Source organism: Alligator mississippiensis, chromosome 1 (assembly GCF_030867095.1).
Source record: "Alligator mississippiensis isolate rAllMis1 chromosome 1, rAllMis1, whole genome shotgun sequence".
Lineage (NCBI taxonomy): Eukaryota > Metazoa > Chordata > Crocodylia > Alligatoridae > Alligator > Alligator mississippiensis.
In genome coordinates this window covers 206,154,978-206,174,151 of record NC_081824.1, presented here as the reverse complement: position 1 = coordinate 206,174,151, position 19,174 = coordinate 206,154,978, and the positions used below count along the sequence as shown (strand labels likewise).

Here is a 19,174-nt window from a genome sequence, read left to right as displayed (position 1 = left end):
ACAGACAGCAGAGCAGCACCCAGCCGGCTACAGCTGTACTGGGAACAGTCCTGCTGAAAGCTGCATGGGCTGGCCAGGGCCCAGGCTGGTAGAGCTGTTCTGCTCCCCTTGCCTCCAAATGCAGCTCCTCCTGTTCCTGCCCTTGTTCCACGGCTCCAAGTGGAGGAAACTTCAATCAGGCGGCTCCTGCCTCAGTGCATGGGGCTCTGGCTTCAGCTCCCAGCTGCCTTCCACCTTATCCATCCTCCTACCTGGAGCGGTGTAGCACAGGCCGGCCCACAACAGCTCGTCAGAACTCCCTTTGTGGGCCTTGGGCCCAAGTAACTGCCCACCCCAGTTCTAATTGGTTTAAATTTCCTAAAGAATCAGAATCTATCCAAGAGATTCAGCATTATATATTCCCCTTTGATTTATGCATCTTCCTGTACAAGTCAGGGAAGATGAGTATTTTATGTTTGCCATTGATACTACATTAATTCTGTTTCTAGCTTGGATCTTGGTTTTCATGGGTGTTTTCCTTCTGTCCCCAGCCTGAGGTTAGGCAAATAAACTGTTACTATGGTCCAGCTAACTTCCCAGTTAATCAATGGTTAAAGCTGTGCTTTCTTGTAATTTCTCAGAACTGATGTAACACAAATCCTTGGTGTCACATACTTGTAAGTGGCACAGAAAAGACAGGATCTAAATTGCATAAGAAAGTAATTATTTTTTTATATTAAAGAAGTAAAAATGGAAAACTAATCATAAAATTGTAGATCAGCCATATGGTTAAGAATATCATGAGCTCACTACTTGGTTTCAGAGCACAGGGGTTCATAGTGAGGTCAGAATTGTCTGTCATAGTTAACCCATATTTTCATGTGCAGTTGCTAGGCTTTATACATGAAAATTGTTTTTGCTCTGTCTTTAAGCTTTTTATTCTGCTATCTTGGTCAAATATAAATAGTAGTCTAAATTACTTAAAATGTTACAATTTTTGCAAGTTCTACTTAACCTTTTGGGTAAATAAAAAATAGTTTAGAGCTTAATGTAGTCACCCAACTAGATTTTCAGATAACTTCTTGGTTTTAAAGGGTGAGACCTGGTTTTCTCCTAGCTTGTACTGTCAATATATGTGGATTATCTTTGTGGTAGTGGAGTATTGCCATCTTATTTTTTTGTGGCGGTCTGAGTTAGTTTTGACAAAACTTTTATGTGAGGAAATAGAATTGAAGGCATCCTCTTGAGTAGGTAGGATCCAGAACCTGTTGTGCTAAGAAGTTTAGTTTAGTTTTAAACTCTGTCGTGTATGAGCATTAATAGAGTTGATTCCACTGGCATCAAACTCAATCCATTCTCTATGTTGATTCCACTTCCACTTTAAATGAATTATGTTGAACTCTCTCGTCTTCCAGAAAGAAAATAGTGATGTGTTGTCCCTGTGCAGTCTCATACCAGTCGTAGGTCAGTGGTTCTCAATCTTGTTAGACTCAAGACACCCCTTGGAAAATGCCAGCTCTTAGTTTTTACTTATTTTTTTTTACTACAGAAAAATAATAGAGCAATTCTTCTATTGCAAAGAACTCAGACTGCAGTTCTTCAAACCTTTTTTGACACTATGGATTCCTACTGGAAATCTCTGGGGTTTTGTGAATCATGTTTGTATACCTGATTGTGCTAACATTGCTTGGCATCCTTGAAAGATCTCAAGGCACCCCGAGATGCCATGATATCTTACTTGAGGAACACTGGTCTAGGTTGTTACTATCTTGGTCTGTTTTATTTTTCCCTTTCTATAATGACCACTGTAGCACTTGTGTTTCAAAGATTTCAACTTTGTTCAGCTAAACAAAGGGAAACTACTTCCCACACATCACATCTGTTGTACAGAATGCAGGATTGCAGAATTTTAAATGGTTAGATCAACTGGAGAGGTAGATAATTTCATGGCCAGCTTTGGAAGCTTGGCTAACGATTACTGGTTTTGGGCTAACGATTACTGTTTCAGTGTGTAAGCTGATTGTTAGGGATTCAGTATTCCTTTTTCCCTGGTGTGAGCATGCTTTTTAGGGGAACGAATGCTGTATTCTTTGTTTTCGTTGGAGTACCAAGTAACACATGTTTCTAGGACTGAATTTCCGAAATTGTTATCCTAAACAAGTTTATGGGACTTAACTCCTGCTTGAATCCTCATTCTTTAGCAAATTTTGTCATATTTTGGAGTGCTTTTTGACTACCTATAGTTCTTGGTTTTTAAGAAAATGCAGTTACTGACTTCTTTGGAGTAGGGAGACCTAAGAATTGCACACTAAATAAGCTAAAGGGAGAAGGAGGTAGTCTTGGTAACTTGGTTGCTTCTGGCATAGGGCTTGTGTGACTGAATTAAAAGTGCAAAGAACTTTAGAATTTAATGCTAGTGAGTTAATGCTGAAGATTTTTGTCAAAATCTTCACTAGTACGTGGATTATGGCATAGCTTCAGAAATATTACATATTTATCCTGCTGCAAAGTATGCATATATATACATATAAAGTTTTGTGTGTTTATATGTAATAAGGGTTTCTAATACAGACTGCTTATGAAGCCCTCATGCATTTTTGCCTGTAGACTATTACAGCTAAAACCTGTATCCCTTTTTTACTCTTCTTCATTTGAGCTGCATCTCTAGATTCCCTTCTCTACAACTGAACATTACTGAATGGTGGCTCTAGCTTTCTTGGGGAAGTAGAAACAGGGTTACTCACTGAGTCACCATTTTTCCTTCTTAAATACACTTTGTTAGGATATGTATTGCTCCTTTTTTGGCACAACTGTTGTAGGAGCTTTTTCCCCCACTCCTTTTCCCCTCCCTCCTCCCAACTATCTGGTCACTGAAGACATTAAGACTAAAGGTCAAAGATGAGACCAGTTCTTTTTAATTGTGTAAGGATGTGACATCATACAATGAGGGGCAGGGCTAGCTAACCTCTCTTGGCATCTCCAGGAAACTACCCAGCTCAGCTGGGGGAGCTGCACACTGAAAAGGAAACAGTTACTACTCCACGGTGAGTAACCCTGTTTTCTCCTTGTTTCACCTTCCAACTGTTTTCTTTGACTTTTGACTTGGATTCTTGTATAGATAGTAAAGATAAAATAGTTGTTCTGGCCCGTGATCAAAGCCTAAATATGGAAAGATACCTGCTTGCAATTGGGAAAAAGATTCTGTTCAGTTGGTGGAGTCAGAAGGAAGTGAGCTGACTTTGTTGTTGAAGCCTGTAACTTAAACCTAGAATGTGGAATGCGTCTGAAGGGGCAAGGTAAAATGTCTATGAACTTGGGGAGAAAAAAATTAGTTATAAAAAGGATTCGGGTTGGTAGCATAGAGAGTAAATTAATGAATTCCTCATATTAGCTGCTGCTGGGCTTTTTTGCATTAAGATGCTTTAGCTGTAAGTTAAGATGTACTTTCAGTAAATTATTTTTGGCAGTTCCTCTCTGGCTTTAAATAGGTACTGAAATGCAATATTATGCAGGATGATGGTTAGTTTCTGTTATGTGGTTTGACCTGATTTTTGTATAACATGAATTATTGTCTCTTTCTAGTAAAAAAAAAAAAAAAAAAAAAAGAGAGAGAGAGAACAGGATCTTTCATTCAGCGTCTGCTTCATAAATTGAAAATAGCACGTGCCTTTTCAAGTGTAGAAAAAATTGCTAGTCAGTAGCTTCAGTAGCTCAATAGCTAAGATCTAGTGCTATATATTACCAGTGAGGAGAACCTAATTAGTAGGACCAGGTTGTTACCTTTATTAGTTCTGAATATGATACCTTGCACCATGGGTAGTCCCATTAAGGTCAGTGGGTCAGTTTATGGATTAAGGTGATGCATACATTTAAAGATATGGACATTTTAAGCTTTTGATTTCTAGATATTATCCGAGTTTAAATTGTCACTTAGTCCTTGCTCCAGAGCCTGAAGTGTGGCATAGATAGTCTTGACATTAGAAAATGTTTGTCTTCTTGGCCATATTCTGCAGCAGTATCCATAGGTAGAAACGGGGTTGGTTGGTCTGCTGGAGGCCTCATAATTTTCACTCCTGTCTGAGAGTAAAAACAAGAAAATATAAAAAGGAAATATTCCTAGTTCAGGAAAACTTCTAGGTTTGTATAATCTTGTTCTAGTGTTTGTTTTCTCTCATGAGTAAAAGAGCTGTTTGTGATCGTATGTTTGTCCTTATTGGCATATAAATTAACTTTTAATATTAGGCTTCTGTTACTTGGAACCAATTTTTGTTCCTTGTAAGCTCATTTAGCAGTTGCCATAACATACTGTCCTGAAGGAAGTCAGTTGTCTCGCATCTTCCTTTAGCAGCTTTTCCTGTTAGCTTGGTGGGTAAGAGGAGACTTTTAGGAAGCACTCTGATTCAGTTGAGAGAAGGAATCTCCTTTTACTTCAGTATTATAGATAGATTCTGAATTGGTATGTGTTTTTCTCCAAGAGTAGACTTGGGGTTTTTAGAAGTTTCTATGCTGTTTAGAAAAATGCTGGCTATATAAAAATATCGGCATCTTATAAAATGTTTAACAGCTTTTTTTCCTCCTAAAATAATGCATCTGGTATGGAAAGGTATTTTATTATCAGGCTTCCAACTCAGTGCTAATTGAAATGTAGCAAGGAAGATAAGGCTACTGTCTTTAGAAACGGAAGCTTTCAGTTTAAAGTTGTACTACAATGCCTTTTTAATTGATGTGGGATTAAAGTTAATGTGTGACTATTTCTAATATACATCTCAAAATCAGTATGTTACCTAGCAAGAGCTTATTTTTAAGGTCTTTGGTTTCTCCTGGATTTGTTGATATCCCTAACACTTATCAAAATAAGGATTGTAGCTCCCTGTTCTTTTTTTGGATACCAATGATATATTACTATAGGAGAAACAACCCTCTCTTTGGGTCTTGGCAGAGAAAACCTTTTAATATACCACCTTAAATTTGGAGAGAGGTAGTTAGCTGCAGTCAGGCAGAAGGCAGGGCAGGATGGCATCTTTATAGGTGAAACCTGTTTTGTTCAATGCTATGAAGTAGGCTGTCACCTATGAAAGTTTATGACTCTCTGAACCAATTAGTCTTTAAGTGTTGCCCTGCTCTGCCCTGCTTTCTGCCCTAAATCTGGAGGAATATTTCATTTTGTTTTAGTACTGTGTTAATTGATGCTCTTGTTAAACTATGTGCACTTCTTGGCACATGATCCAACTTCCAACATTAAGAGGCTGATGTTCCTTTTCTTCAGTTTTCTTTCTCTTTTGCTTTACTTTCACCCTTAATACATTCCTCAGTTCTGCAGGAAAAAAAGTTGTATTTCCAGTATGGACTACTTGGTGATACTGCTTGCACAACACTTTAGTGTAATAATTATGTAGCTCTTGAGCTTTTTTGAAAAGCATGCTGGTGGCTTTGTCCTTGAGGGATTGAATCCATGTACCTTTGAGCCTGTGAATGTATAGTGTTAGAAACAAAATAAAAAAGATGATGTGAAATGTAGACTAATGGCTCTGCTTTGCCATTAGGTACATCGGCTTGCAATGCCATTATCTCCTGTTGCATTTATGCTGCTATGTGCTTAAATCTACAAGAATGCACAGCTGAAAAACTAAGGAGAGTCAAGTCATAGCTGTAATCTTGGATGAGCATTTCTTTATAAGGGAAAGCATGTTTTGTGTGTATACACATCTGTTTTTTCTTACTTGCATTTTTTTCATGGCTTGGTTAGTAGTAATGGCCTTCAGAGCAGGAATAAGGGTTGAGCTTTATGTACTTTTTGTTTTAAGGAAGGACCACAATTCCAGGAGAGAGGAATGTAATTCAATTCTATACTTAATCTTTCAAATAGAGATCAACTCAGTTCCTTGCCATCCAGCAGTCTAGATATGCTGCAGTAATTACCCAGTGCATAATTCTAGTAGCTGTACTTTGCCTTGTGGCCAGTTTAAGTGAAAATGCAATAAAATAGCAGTAACTTGGGTCTAACTTTTGTTAAATAAAATATATTCAACAATTTAGGCTCAAGGTAGCCTTATCATGCTTCTGTATCTTTTAAATGGACTACTCGCAAGGTATTCATAGTTTCAGAATGTTAGCTGTCTATCGCATATTGTTAGTAAATCAAGCCTTGTTAGGCCTCATCATCTAAGTTTGTTAATGCAAGTTAGTAAAAATCATTTGGTACTCCGCTTCACAATTGTGTAACAAAGTATGTTCTCTCTTCACGCAGGCTCCCAAGTCTGGTGTCTTTGGAAGAGACAAAACTATATACTGGTGTTGACTATGGTAGGTCGATCCTATTTCTATTAAATTGGGTCATGAGAGAATTAATTTCATCCTCTTATTGTTGCTGATGCTGTAAAGCATATCCTGCTTCAGTGTGTAAGTGTGGTATGAATACTGGTCACTAGCAGTTTGGAGTGGTGATTAGGCCTCTGTGTGTTTCTGGCTAGAGGAGGAGTTGGGAAGTTTATGGGCCTGTAGCAATTAAGAGTATACCAGGCCCAGAGAATAGTCTGAGTACTGCACAAAAAAATGGAAGGAAACATCTAGGTGACCAGTCAAAAATAAGATGTCCTGGTGGGAGCTAAGAGCTTACCTAATATCTGACAGTTTCAAAAAACAAAATGATCTAGTACAGAGGTTGTCAAACACATGTACCCTGGGGATACTTGAGATGGACCTAGGGGCTATGTGTGGATGGGTGGGGACAGAGCACTGCTATACAGCATGCTGTGCAGCCATAAAGGTGCTGCCTGCCTGGCCGGATGCAGGAGGTGGGGAAAGCTCACACGCGGTAGTTGCCACCACTCCGCATCTGGCTGCTTGCCTTCCCCCCCCCCCCCCCCCGAGAATGGGGGTACACTGCTCTGCGTCTGGCTGCCAGGGGGGTACAATGATGCAAAAAGGGTGAAAACCCCTGATATTGCAACTGATTACACTACTTTAAAAATCAAAGGGGCTGATCCTGCAGCCCTGCACAGCGTCCAGTACTTGAATTTTAATAGTAATTGATTACTGTGTGAGACCTGCATCTACCATTTGCATCCTGAGCTCAGAGTGCCTAGTTAAAGAGTACCTTGGGCATCAAAGTCTATTATCTAGCCAAGGGGTTTTCAACCTTTTTTGTAAAGAGTGCACCCCTTCTGGTAGCAGTGGCTGGACATGGAATGGGGGGGGCTGGCACACAGGGACTCAAGGTGGTGGATGGTGGTGGCGGCGAGTGCCACGTGTGAGCAAGCCTTTCCCCTTTAACACCCCCACCCCCCGTGTCTGGGTGGTATCTTTGCAGCCGACGCAGGGGGGCTTGCATGCAGGGACTCAGGGTGGTGATGGGTGCCACGTGCGAACAAGCGTTCCCCCTCCCCCCCACCTCATCCAGATGGTGCTTTTGCGGCCTGCAGAGGGGAACCGCTGCCCTCACACCTTCCCCCCCACCCCCGCGCCCCCCACTCCTGGGAGGTGGTGGTACTCTGTCCCTGCCTGCCTGTGCATACCTCCAAGCATCTTCCCAAGTACCCCTGGGGGTACGCATACCCTCCAGTTGACAACCCCAGATCTAGCCCAAATAGTTCATAACCTTTTCCTTTTCATGATTAAGAATTTGGGTCCTTTGTCACCTCAGCTTATATCAGTATTTGTGCCAGTTCCTGCCATTTGTCTCTAGGCATTTTAATGGCCTTTGAACTGGGACGTATCTGTTTTTATGAATATGGTATGTGCCGATTTGTGCTTTTGACAGTATTACTTGGCAGTTAATCCCAGGCAAAAGGGATGCTCACCAGTCAGTCTGAATGGCTGGATCTTGCATTTCTGTTGGCGAGGTGCAGAAAGCCAGGCCTGTCATCAAAAAGTTGCCAGGCCTCTCATCATTAACTCAAGAGAGACTGGAATTTAGTTTAAGAACCATGGCAGCTCCTATTATAGTAGAATGTGAATGCCTCCCAATTTTTTAACATGTTAAAACCTTGCACCCCTGTGAAAGAGGGGTGCTGTTATCCCCATTTTATAGATGGGGAACCAAGGTAAGGGACGTTCAGTCAGATACCTAACTACTTTTAAGCACCTAATTTATGTTAACTCTCAGTGACAATTAGGTACCTAAATTTTAATGTAGCCCTTATTTTATTTATTTTAATCTTAGTTTTTGAGTAATGTGTCTGAAGTCACACAAGCTGCCTATAGGAAATAGGAATGTGAAAGCCAGTTTGCCTTTCAGTACTATAAAAGGGATTAGCCTAGTACAAGGAAGACTTTTTTTATCAAAGGAAGCTATATGCTTTGCTCATCTTGAAGGGGATGGTAGGTTCTTCCTGCCTTCAGTCATTCCTACTGTTTGGACTGGTAAAGTACTGCTTTCCCTTCTCCTACAAATAACCAAGGGAAATAGAAACTCCATTTTCTCCTTGCTTAAAGCCTTCCATTCGTTCCTTCTTTCCCAGTCAATATCCTTTAGTGCTTCTGCACCATAGCGACATGGACAGAACAGCGTGCTTATTTTGCTCTGCCTCTATATGACTGTAGCACTTAACCGCTACTAACTCTGCTTAATCTGTAAAACAGGAGCATATTCCAGTCTGCATGGGAGTGCAAGCCATTTCTGGCATTGTCCCCTGGCTCAAGAGCCACTGTTGAAATGGGTGAATATTGCTGAAAACTTTGAGAGGAGTCCTGATTAGTACTTTGGTTGCCAAAAGCTGATGTCAATGCATTGTTTAAACGAGATATAGAAAACTGGGTGGGATACCCCATGACTTGAGCAAGGAGGTGCAACAGGCTGCTTCTGTTAAAGGGGGTGTGTATGTGTATGAAAACATTATTTCCCCATACTTTGTTCAGTACTTCCTTATATCTCAAATTAGTCTTTGCTTGTCCACGTTTGCTTGCCCCATACTGTTTTTGTTGATCTATCCTCTTATTACTCTGCTTTTTTTCTAATTCTGTATAATTTAGAGAACATCTTGTGTATAATGTTCTTGTTGGCTTGTCTAGATTTGTCAAGAGAGAATTACAGAGAAACAATTGCTAGGATCACAAGGAAACTACTCCGTAAGTATATTGTCATGTTGTCTCCCTAATTTTACATAGAACTTGATTACAAAAATTACAAAAATGTAAATGCTTCCTGTTCACTATACTCTTAAATGTCATTACATCATTGAAAATCAAAAAGAGAAAAGTCTGTTTTGTGGCCTTTTCTTTGCTGCATGGTTCATGCAACGTTTTCAACTTCAGAAAATAAATAAAATGTTGAATTTTATGTCACTGAAAGTTTTGTGCTTCATATCAGATAACAAGCTTTTATTTCCCTCCCTTGAATGATAGATTATATACTTGATAATTCAGAAGATGACACCAAGTCTTTGTTTCTAATCATAAAGGTATGTTTAATGTACGTGTGTGTGTGTTTGTTTTTTAATTTTAATGAATTCCTTGGTTTTACTCAGTGTTTTTGTTTTTTTGTTTGCTTTGGTGATAGATCATTAGTGATGTGTTACAGTTCCAAGGATCTCACAAGCATGAGTTCGATTCCAGATGGAAGAGCTTCAACCTAGTGAAGAAATCAATGGAGAACAGGGTCAGTGTATTGTTTCAGGAGCAATTTTTGATTGTTCCTTGATTTTTATTCTTAGTTGCACCTTTCATAAATTCCAATTTAAACTGATAAAAGTTGCAGTATAATTACATATTCTAAATGTATTAGATTATTTTTATCACTGTTTTTATTAAGAAAGATTCTAAATGCTCTGTAAATATTAAGCCTTGTAACATCCCCTTTTATATACAGCATCTTTATGCTATTATTAATGGGTCCTTATGTTTACTCACTAGGCAGGAAAATTAAATGCATGCATCTTTTTTTGGAGACTAAACGCATGGAATTTATTACTTGGAAAGCACCAGTCGAGTTAGTATATGAATTGCATCTAAGTTCAGAAACGCATAGGAACCAATCTCCTTTAAGTGTAATAATATTTAGAACAATTCATCTGCTGAATACAGGCTAGTTTTCAAAAGGAAGAAACAAATATCTATGTCTAAAGTGAACCAGTAGAGACATAGACTTTTTTAAATCAACTGCCTAAATTGAGAGGTTAAATCAAGAGATTAAAAGACTGTCAGAATGTGGCAGTTTTGACAGTCTTGTAGTAAATAGAGTCCTAACTAATTTAAGGCATTAAAATAAGGAGCAGATAAGGTACAACTCCCTAAAAAAAAACAGTGGAATTTTAAGCACCCAAATACGGGGGTAGGGGGATATGTGCCTAGAATCTTAAGTTGGTCTGGCAGCAGGGCACTGATGTGATGTGCATTTATCAGTCAGCTGCCTTGGACACGTACATCTTCAAGTGTATATCTCATGTTGAACCTTGCTATAGTCCCTCTTTGTGCCTTGGCATCTCCTGGTATTCCTTTATTAATTAAACAAAGGATCATGTATGCAATAGTGGAGGTAGTTGCAATATGATGCATAGCCTCTTATCACATGGGACAAAAAGTCCTACATGCCTTACAGGCAAATGTTAAACCGAACAGCAACATTTATTAATAAATATAGAGCTGGAGATATAAACGTAGTATATGTAGGACTGGATGGGGGTCTCTGGTCCATTATGTTCAAGCTTCTGCATTCAGAGGCAGTCATTTTGTCCAGTCTGGCTATTCTTGCACACGCATACATTTTAGTGTGCCACAGGTAAAGAGCAGAAGAAACTGACTTTTATTTAAATAAATAAATTGTATGCATATATTATATAAAATATAAATAAATAATATAAAATGGTGTGTGTAATAGTAACTGTTTAACATTTAAAATAAAAGCTTTGTGGATTTTTTAATAGGATCACAAAATAACCCATAGTGGCTAGGAACAGAAATAGGAAATGCCTACCTCAGTGGCTAGGGACAGAAATTATACACACAGTGGTTTAAGTCCAGGGTTCCCAACCCCTGGGCCTCAGCCCAGTGCTAGGCCATGAGGGGCTGGCTGCCAGACCAGAAGTGACCGTGGACCAGCAAACTGTAGAATGGAAGTGACTGGCATACTGCAGACCGGCAGCCAACCCTTTTTTATACTGAGTATAAGAAAGGGTTGGCTACCTGCCCAAAGTATTCCGGTCACTTCCAGTCCTCAGACAAACCAGAGGTTCCCAACCTTTTTAAAGTGATCAGAAACTGGTTCAGATCTGTAACAACAGAAATTCAGTGTACATAAACCACTTTCAGGATGGCTGAAACTAGCTTAAGATAAACTTGGATGGATGAAGTATCACACTTAACTAATTTAAGTTAAATCAGTTTATTGAGCTTATTTGATCAGTTTATTGATCTGTCCCAGGTCCCCTCCAGATTCAAGTTAACATGCAGTCCCCCGGCATCCCAGGATGCTTTGCACCTCCCCCGCAAATGCTCCTGTTGCAGGGTAGGCAGTCTAGCCTTAGCCCAAGCTGTCTGCTCCAAAGGAGCAGGGAGGCATGCTCTAGCAGCCCCCAGTCCCCCATGTAAAGATCACCAAAATGATTTACAGCCAGGATGCACTGACTCCAGCAGCCAGGATGCACGGACTCCAGCAGCAACTGTTATGGAAGTCTTTCTTTATATATATGGCCCAACTGTCAGGATGTCTTTCTGTACATCTCACTACTAATAGGATGCATTATGTGAAGTGATCTTGGGGAGAGGAGTTCAGGGTTCAGATGGCTGATGTGGATGTGGAGATTTTGAACCAAATTGCTCTTCCTTTACAGCTTCAAGGAAAGAAGCAGCATATCAGAGCCTTGCTGATTGATAGGGTCATGTTGCAGCATGAGGTAATACTTGTTCACTATCAATTTCCAGTCACTATTGTACTAGGAAAAATTGCATGGCTACATAGTCATTTAAAGGCATTCTGTACAGTAACTCCTATGTTTGTGTAACTCTAAATATGCTCTATATCTAACATGCAGTTTTCTACTTAATTTAGCTGAGAACACTAACTATTGAGGGCTGTGAATATAAAAATACACACCAGGGCATGATCAGGGATCTTCTGTGCTTGTCCACAAGTTCCTATGGTCAGGTAAGCAGAAATCATCTTTGTTAATTTGCAGTTGTGGGGTTTTTTCAGCTTGATATTTGCAGTGGATACATGTAATATAGTTCTTTTTTTGGAAGGCTTTTCATTGTTAAAATATCTTTATTTGTTTCTAATGCTATAGAAACATTTAATCGCTTATATGATTATTTTCAGAGTTCTTGCCAATCCTTGTCAGGCCAAAAAATTAATGTCCTTTGAAAGCTATACAGATCAGGTTTGTTTTTTTTTTTTTGTCCTGTGAAGTACATTTGCTTAAATTGATGGAAGCCACATGCATATTTCCAAAGAAAGTACTAGGCCCATAAAATCTGGTGTAGAATCATCTGGATTAGTTACCAAATTGAATTTGGTATAAATGTGCTAACTGCACATCTTTTAACAGTTCTGTAGATTAAATTCTCTATCCATACCACAGATACAGCAGGGATTGTGGCAGTTCAAGCTTCTCCAGACCCTACTGTCAGTGTATTTTAAACCTAGCATAGAGAAATGGCAAGAATACTTACTTCTTTGCTAGCCTACAGAAGCCTTGGTAGTGCTTTGTGATTTCCATGTTTCCTTGCTTGAGTCTTTTCTAGTGACAAATGTAGCAGTAGTAAGCAGCTTTACATTGGTTAAGAAGTTCAGTGGTGAGCACTGTAGTAAGGAAGAGATCAGTATATTGCTATCAGATTACTAGTGCAGACCCTGATTGCTACATTTTTATCAAAATTAGACCATATAAAGTAAGGCAGTAAAGGGGAAAAGTTTAAAGCTGTGCTCACCTGGTACTATGGCTGAAACAAGAAATTTAAATCAAAATTCCATATTTTTTCAAGGTTTCTGAAAACATTGTGGAGAAGTAGTTTATCATGTAGATAATTAGCATACTTGGGGGGGACTGCTTTGTACCTAAACAGCACAACCTGAATTCACTGGAAGAGGCTATGAAAATAATTTTAAGAAAAAAAGAAAATAATTCTGACATCAGTTTTAATCCTCTTCCTGCACAAGTCAGTATATCATTGTGTGCTGGTGGGGTGCCCAAAGGATTAGAATTACGAGAATCAAAAGGAGGGGTCCCCCAATGATTTCTGCTGGAGAATCAGTTCACTTCCAGATATCGGCCTTATTAACTGTTATTATCTGTGGCTTTCTGCTATGCTATTCCCAATAAATTGGATACTGCTAGACTGGATCACACATTCCACTGCAGCAGCAAATTGTAATAACAGGCATGATGTATTCTTTTGCAAATTGCTTTAGTTGGATCATAAGCCTTTTTGATACCTTAAATACACAAAATAGCTGATATCAGTAATGGGAGTTCACAGCACTGTGGAATCACCCAGGTGCATTTGGTTTCAGACATGCATTTCTTGTCTAGGGAGATTCTGTGGGTTTGAAGACCACCTAACCACTGCTATCAGAAGGAACAGTCCATATAAATATGGAAAAGTAAATCTGACTTTTAAAATGCAATGGATATATTCAGTAATGTTGGGCCAAAACTTTAAAGTTATGTTGATAGTGATCTTTTTAAGTAAATGCTAGAAAGAATGAAGTATATTGAAAGCAAATGTGTGATAGGGTTGGGGAATGCATTGTTAACCTTTCAAAAATAAAACGGGCTACGTAAACCCCGCCCACTATGATGAGAGCTAGGGTATCAATGCTGTGTATATTTGTTTACATACACCTTGAAGGTCTCTAATATTTGTTTTTACAGGTCAGAAATAAAGCTCAACAAGCCTTCTTCACAGCACTGGGAACATATAACTTTAGTTGCAGAGATATCATTCCTTTGGTTTTGGAGTTCTTGCGTCCAGATCGGCAAGATGTCACTCAGCAGCAGTTTAAAGTACTGTCTCAATTACTTAATTTCAAATCTGTCTCCAGTTTGTGTCTGTGTAAGAGATTTTTATATGTTAAAATACATGCACTTTATTTTAATATTTTTATTAGCATGACTTTGGGTTGGCTATTTCTCCCATGAATGGCTAACCCTAGAGTTGAGCGTCAGTAACCTTTCCAAGTGAGTGCCAGGAAATAATAAAAAATATTTCCCCCCACTTTTATATATGCATGCTCCATTTCATAAATCGTTAATACCTATTAGTAGCTTTGCCATTTCCAGTAGTGCTGGGAGGTATCCTGAATTGAACAAGGAGTTGAACAACAAAAATATGCTCTGATATATCACAGATAGGTTGGTAAAAAGGTGATAGGATCGTAGGCGTGGAAGGAAACCTCCCTGAGCCATTTAGTCCAGCATCTTGTATTTGGAGGCACTCTAACTGAAGGAAATCCCACAATCACCATGTCAAACCACCCTCCCCTACAACTACAAAAAAGGACATCCAAAAACCCTTGTGTTAACAACAGGATTGACAAGGACACTGGAAATCCCCAGCCACTGTTTTACAGGGTGGTAGCTGGTTAATCCCTGCTCAGAATATCCTAGGAAATGGACTAGACCCCATGCCACAAACCAAGGCAAACATCTCATAGTCCACACCAGTCTGATTTGCAGGAAGAATTGCTTCCTGACCCCAAATTTAGTGATTGATATGACCCAGGACAGAGAAGTGAAGCCCTCTAGCAATGCTACATATGCATTTCAAGAATCACGCTGAATTATGGAGAGAGAACTCGCTAGTAACTACCTTTTTGAAAAGCATCAGAAGTATTTTCACACTCTATTGAAAATGAATACTTAATATGGCGAGAACTATGGGAATATCTCATGTTTGGGTAGTGAAGCTCAGGGCTTCCACCTCCATTAGCATAGTATTTTAGTTGCTGGTAAAATGGATTGTTTTATTTAAATAGATATATAATTTATTTTTTAAATTTGGTTTTCTACAGGGTGCCTTATATTGTCTTCTTGGAAATCACAGTGGCGTATGCCTGGCAAATCTCCATGATTGGGATTGTATTGTACAGACTTGGCCAGCAATAGTCTCCTCTGGACTTAGCAAAGCCATGTCTCTGGAAAAACCATCTATAGTTCGACTTTTTGATGACCTTGCAGAAAAGATCCACAGACAGTATGAAACAATAGGATTGGATTTTACAGTAAGCAGAAAATTAAAAGTTAATATCTGTAATTCAGAAGATGTTTTATTTATTTGATAAATTGTCTCAGTTTTACACGTATTTTATTTTCTCTGACTTCTGACATTAATGGATCAATCTCGTACTGATTTCTGGTGTGCAGAAATGAACACCTTTTATTTCTGAGACTTGAATGTTATAAGTTTCATCCTAAAATTACTAGATTGCAGCCCCTGTGTTAAGTTTTAAAGAGGCCAGTATGAAATGTGAATGGAAACAGAAGTTAGGTTATCGCCAGGGATCCGTGTTTTCTGTTTCCCACGGAAAAATGGAGAAAACCACGGATTCCCAATTTTTATCGGAGAAAACACAAATTTTTCTTTTTAGCAGAGAAATCTGTGGATTCTCCACTTCTGTAAAGAGCCAATTGCAAAAAGGGTGGGAAACCCCCAGCCCTGGCTGGAGGGAGAGGGGGGGCGGGCAGAGCCTGAGCCTCTGAGGCAGCCAAGGCCAGGCTCAGGCTAAGGTTTGCCCTTCACCCCTGAAGCACAGAGGTAAGTGGGGCTGTGGACAGGGCTGAGGGAGTGGGGGGGTGCTGCCAGCCCCAGGCAGCACACAACAGCTGGGAGCAGGGCCAGGGGTGAGGGCAGGGATGCCCCTCTATGGGGGGGCTTTGTGGGAAAGCGATGTGGGTGGTGCCTGCCACGTGTGGGCCACATACATGCTGCCTGGGGGAGAGGGAGGCTGTCATGTGGCCGGAGCACAGCTCCATGGCTGACTCTAGCCACGGCAAGGGCTTTTGGCGGGGGGCGGGCCTGGAGCTGGGGCTTGCACACAGCGGCCGCTGCCCCTTACTTGGAGGGCTGTGATGGCGGTGACGGCCACTGCCTCCAAAACCTCCCACAGCTGCCGTGGAGCCGTGCCTGGATCTGTGCAGCTGGCCGCTGGGTGGGAGCAGCAGCGTGGTGGTGGCCAGGCAGCATGAAGTCATCCCCAATACCACCCCACACTGCACTGCCGCCGCTGGCTGCACAGCTCCAAGCATGGCTCCGTGGCGGCAGCAGCAGTCACTGCTGGCACGGGCTGCCGGTGCCAGCGGTGATGGCCGCTGCATACAAAAACTCCTGCTGCCGCCGTGGAGCTGTACTCGGAGCTGTGCGGCTGGTGGCAGCAGCGCAGCACAGTGGTGGTGCTGGGAATGGCTGCGTGCCACCCGGCCACCATCACGCTGCTGCTGCCTCCTGGCAGCTGGCCGCACAGCTCCAAACACAGCTCTGCGGCAGCAGCAGGAGACTTTGTATGCAGTGGCCGCCACCACTGGCACTGGCAGGCCCACAGGCAAGCGGCAGCAGCTTCCCGTGCCAGCAGTGACAGCCGCTGCCTCCACAACCTCCTGCTGCTGCCGTGGAGCCGTGTTCGAAGCTATGCGGCTGGCGGCAGTGGCGCAGTGGTGGGGCTGGGAATGGCTGTGTGCCGCCTGGCCACCACCACCCTGTGTCACGCCACTGCCACTAGCCACACAGTTCCAGGCACGGCTCCACCGCAGCAGTGGAAGGTTTTTGGAGGCAACGGCCATCACCACCATCATGGCCCTCCAAGCAAGTGGCAGCGGTCACTACGTGCAAGCCCCAACACCCCCCACCCCCCGACACTCCCGTCCCACGCCATGGCTGCAGCATTGGCCACGGAGCTATGCTCCAGATGCATGCCAGCCTCCCCCTCCCCCGGGCAGCAGGCCAGGCGGCATGTGTGTGGCCTGCATATGGCGGGCACCACCACACTGCCTCCCGTATCACTTGCCTGCAAAGCCCCCTGCAGAGGGGCACCCCTGCCCTCACCCCCTGGCCCTGCTCCCAGCTGTTATGTGCTGCCTGGGGCCGGCAGCACCCCCTGCTCCCTCAGCCCCCAACCATCCTCCCTCAGCCCTGCCCCACAGTCCCCAAGTCCCCCTAACCTCTAGGATCCAGGGGCGAAGGGCATGGCTCCACGGTGGCAGCGCTTACCCACAAAGCCCCCCCACCCTGCATGCAGCCGCCACCACCCCACACCACCGCGGAGCTGTGCAGCTAGTTGTGGAGCATGCCACTGCACGCAAGCCCCCTGTTTCACCCCCCCAGCCGGGCGGCACATATGTGACCCACACATGGTGGTTGCCACCACACTGCTGCTGCCGCACCTTGTGCCACTTGCGCATAAAGCCATTCGGGTGGCTGTGGGACGGTAGTGCATGGCGCAGTGGTAGACTGCAGTGGCAGCCTCCGTGTGCTAACCTCCTGCCAGGCTGGCTGGCATGCATGTGGCCCACAGAGTGGCACCCCTGCCCTCACCCCCTGGCCCTGCTCCTGGGAGTGAGCACAGGGGCACACTCCCCGCTTCTTGATATACACTCCCAGCACCTTCCCTTTCCCCCACCCTGCCCCGCCCCTGCCCCCCCACACACTTACCTGCTGGGGTGGGTGTCAGTGTCACTCACTGTCTGTGGGTCCGGTCTGGGGGGCTGTTGTGAGGGGCATCAGAAGGGCTGTTGAGACTGGGGAGTGCAGGACACTAGCAGCACTGGGAGGGGCTTTGGGGGGGCCTTTAATTTTTATCATGGATTTTGGGTTTTTAACTAGAGAATTCACAATTTTTAATCAGAAAACCAGGATCCCTGCTAAGGGTGGTCCCTTCAGATTGTGGCTGATGTGTAGTGGTGTGAGTGTGAAGATGCTTGCACTGTCTTTGCTCTGTGTTATGTCTGCTCACCTTTTTAGGAGCTGAAACACTAAATTTACCTAAATGAAAAAGGGTTTTGGAGGCATTATCCTAAAATATTTTACTTTTTTTTTTTTTTAAGGTTAAAATTTTAAGGCATAGTTTATCCTTTAAATCAAATGCAGTCACCACTCCATCTATATATTTTTATCTTTGCTTCATAAAATAAGAATGACATATTTGGAGAAATGACAACCAAGGAGAAGCTTGAACTACCTCAGTAGTTACAGAAAACTGAGTATTAGCCTCTTCTGAAAGGATACTAGGAAGTTCACAAGCTGCTGGTTAGCTGAATGTTTCCCTTTTGGTCAACAGGTTCCAAAGAAGTGCACTGAGATAGCTGTACTGCTGCAAAAATCGGAACACCCCAGCACCAACTTGACAATGCTGACATCAGAAGAGATTCAGTTAGGAATTCAGCGCCAGAAGGAAAAGAATGCTGAGGCTTTGCAGTAAGCTAGTCTTTGGTTAACTATACACAGCTGCAATGTTATAGTAGCTTTTAGATGATTAATTAATTAAGCTGATAGCTGATATCTAATTGATCTAGATTAGTATAATGAATGTAACTTCTGTGGAGGAAAAATTGCTTTTTTTTTTTTTTTTTTTTTAAGTTTTGAGACCTGTTTGTGAGATTTATGTAGAGCAGTGGAGCTCAACCTTTTGGACCAGTGGACCCAAGTGCTTGTGAGCCAGCTGTACCATGGGCCAACACCCCTCTCCAGTAGGGAGGAGAATGAAGGGGTAGGGAAGTTGGTGGTGCTAGTGCTGGAGGGAGAGAGGGGAAAAGCAGTAGGATGCAGGGCAGGGAAGGGGATGCACTGGGGCAGGCTCCTTGCCACTGATTCTAAAAAATAATCCTTTTTTCAAAACCTGATCTTTTTTTTACTTCATTGTTTCAAGTTTCCATTTTTTTGTCAGTAGAACTGACTTTCAGGACTCTTCATTTGCATTTGAAGGGATGCCACTGACTTCAGTTAGCCTCTATACATTCTTATATCATACTCCTCACTATAATGCAGTGATTAGCAATAGTGTGTCATAGCATCTGCTTGTGCCAAAATGAGACCCTTTTTTTCATAAAGGGTGTCATGTGGTATTAGCACTGTTAGGTTGGCACACATCTTGGTGATTCACAAGATAAAACTACAGATCTCATATAGTGTCAAAATCACTCTCACCTGTTGTGGTCTTTCTGAATTCTTTGCAACAGTTGAATTGCTTTGGTTCTGTAAAGTTGGCATTTGCTGAGGGGTGGTTTGAGTCCTACAACAGGTGCCTTGCATCTAAAAAGTTTGAGAACCACTG

At 42.1% G+C, this 19,174-nt stretch overlaps 1 protein-coding gene across 1 annotated transcript in view; it reads left to right on the top strand.

The window, feature by feature from the left end:
• Positions 1 to 19,174, top strand: part of PSME4 (proteasome activator subunit 4) — a 115,505-nt gene that overhangs the window by 65,227 nt on the left and 31,104 nt on the right. The window contains exons 21-29 of the mRNA XM_019500772.2: positions 6,227 to 6,282; positions 8,989 to 9,045; positions 9,322 to 9,377; positions 9,476 to 9,574; positions 11,745 to 11,807; positions 11,963 to 12,058; positions 13,785 to 13,916; positions 14,924 to 15,133; positions 18,182 to 18,318. Coding sequence (XP_019356317.1) covers positions 6,227 to 6,282; positions 8,989 to 9,045; positions 9,322 to 9,377; positions 9,476 to 9,574; positions 11,745 to 11,807; positions 11,963 to 12,058; positions 13,785 to 13,916; positions 14,924 to 15,133; positions 18,182 to 18,318 — 906 coding nt within the window. The remainder of the gene's footprint in view (positions 1 to 6,226; positions 6,283 to 8,988; positions 9,046 to 9,321; positions 9,378 to 9,475; positions 9,575 to 11,744; positions 11,808 to 11,962; positions 12,059 to 13,784; positions 13,917 to 14,923; positions 15,134 to 18,181; positions 18,319 to 19,174) is intronic.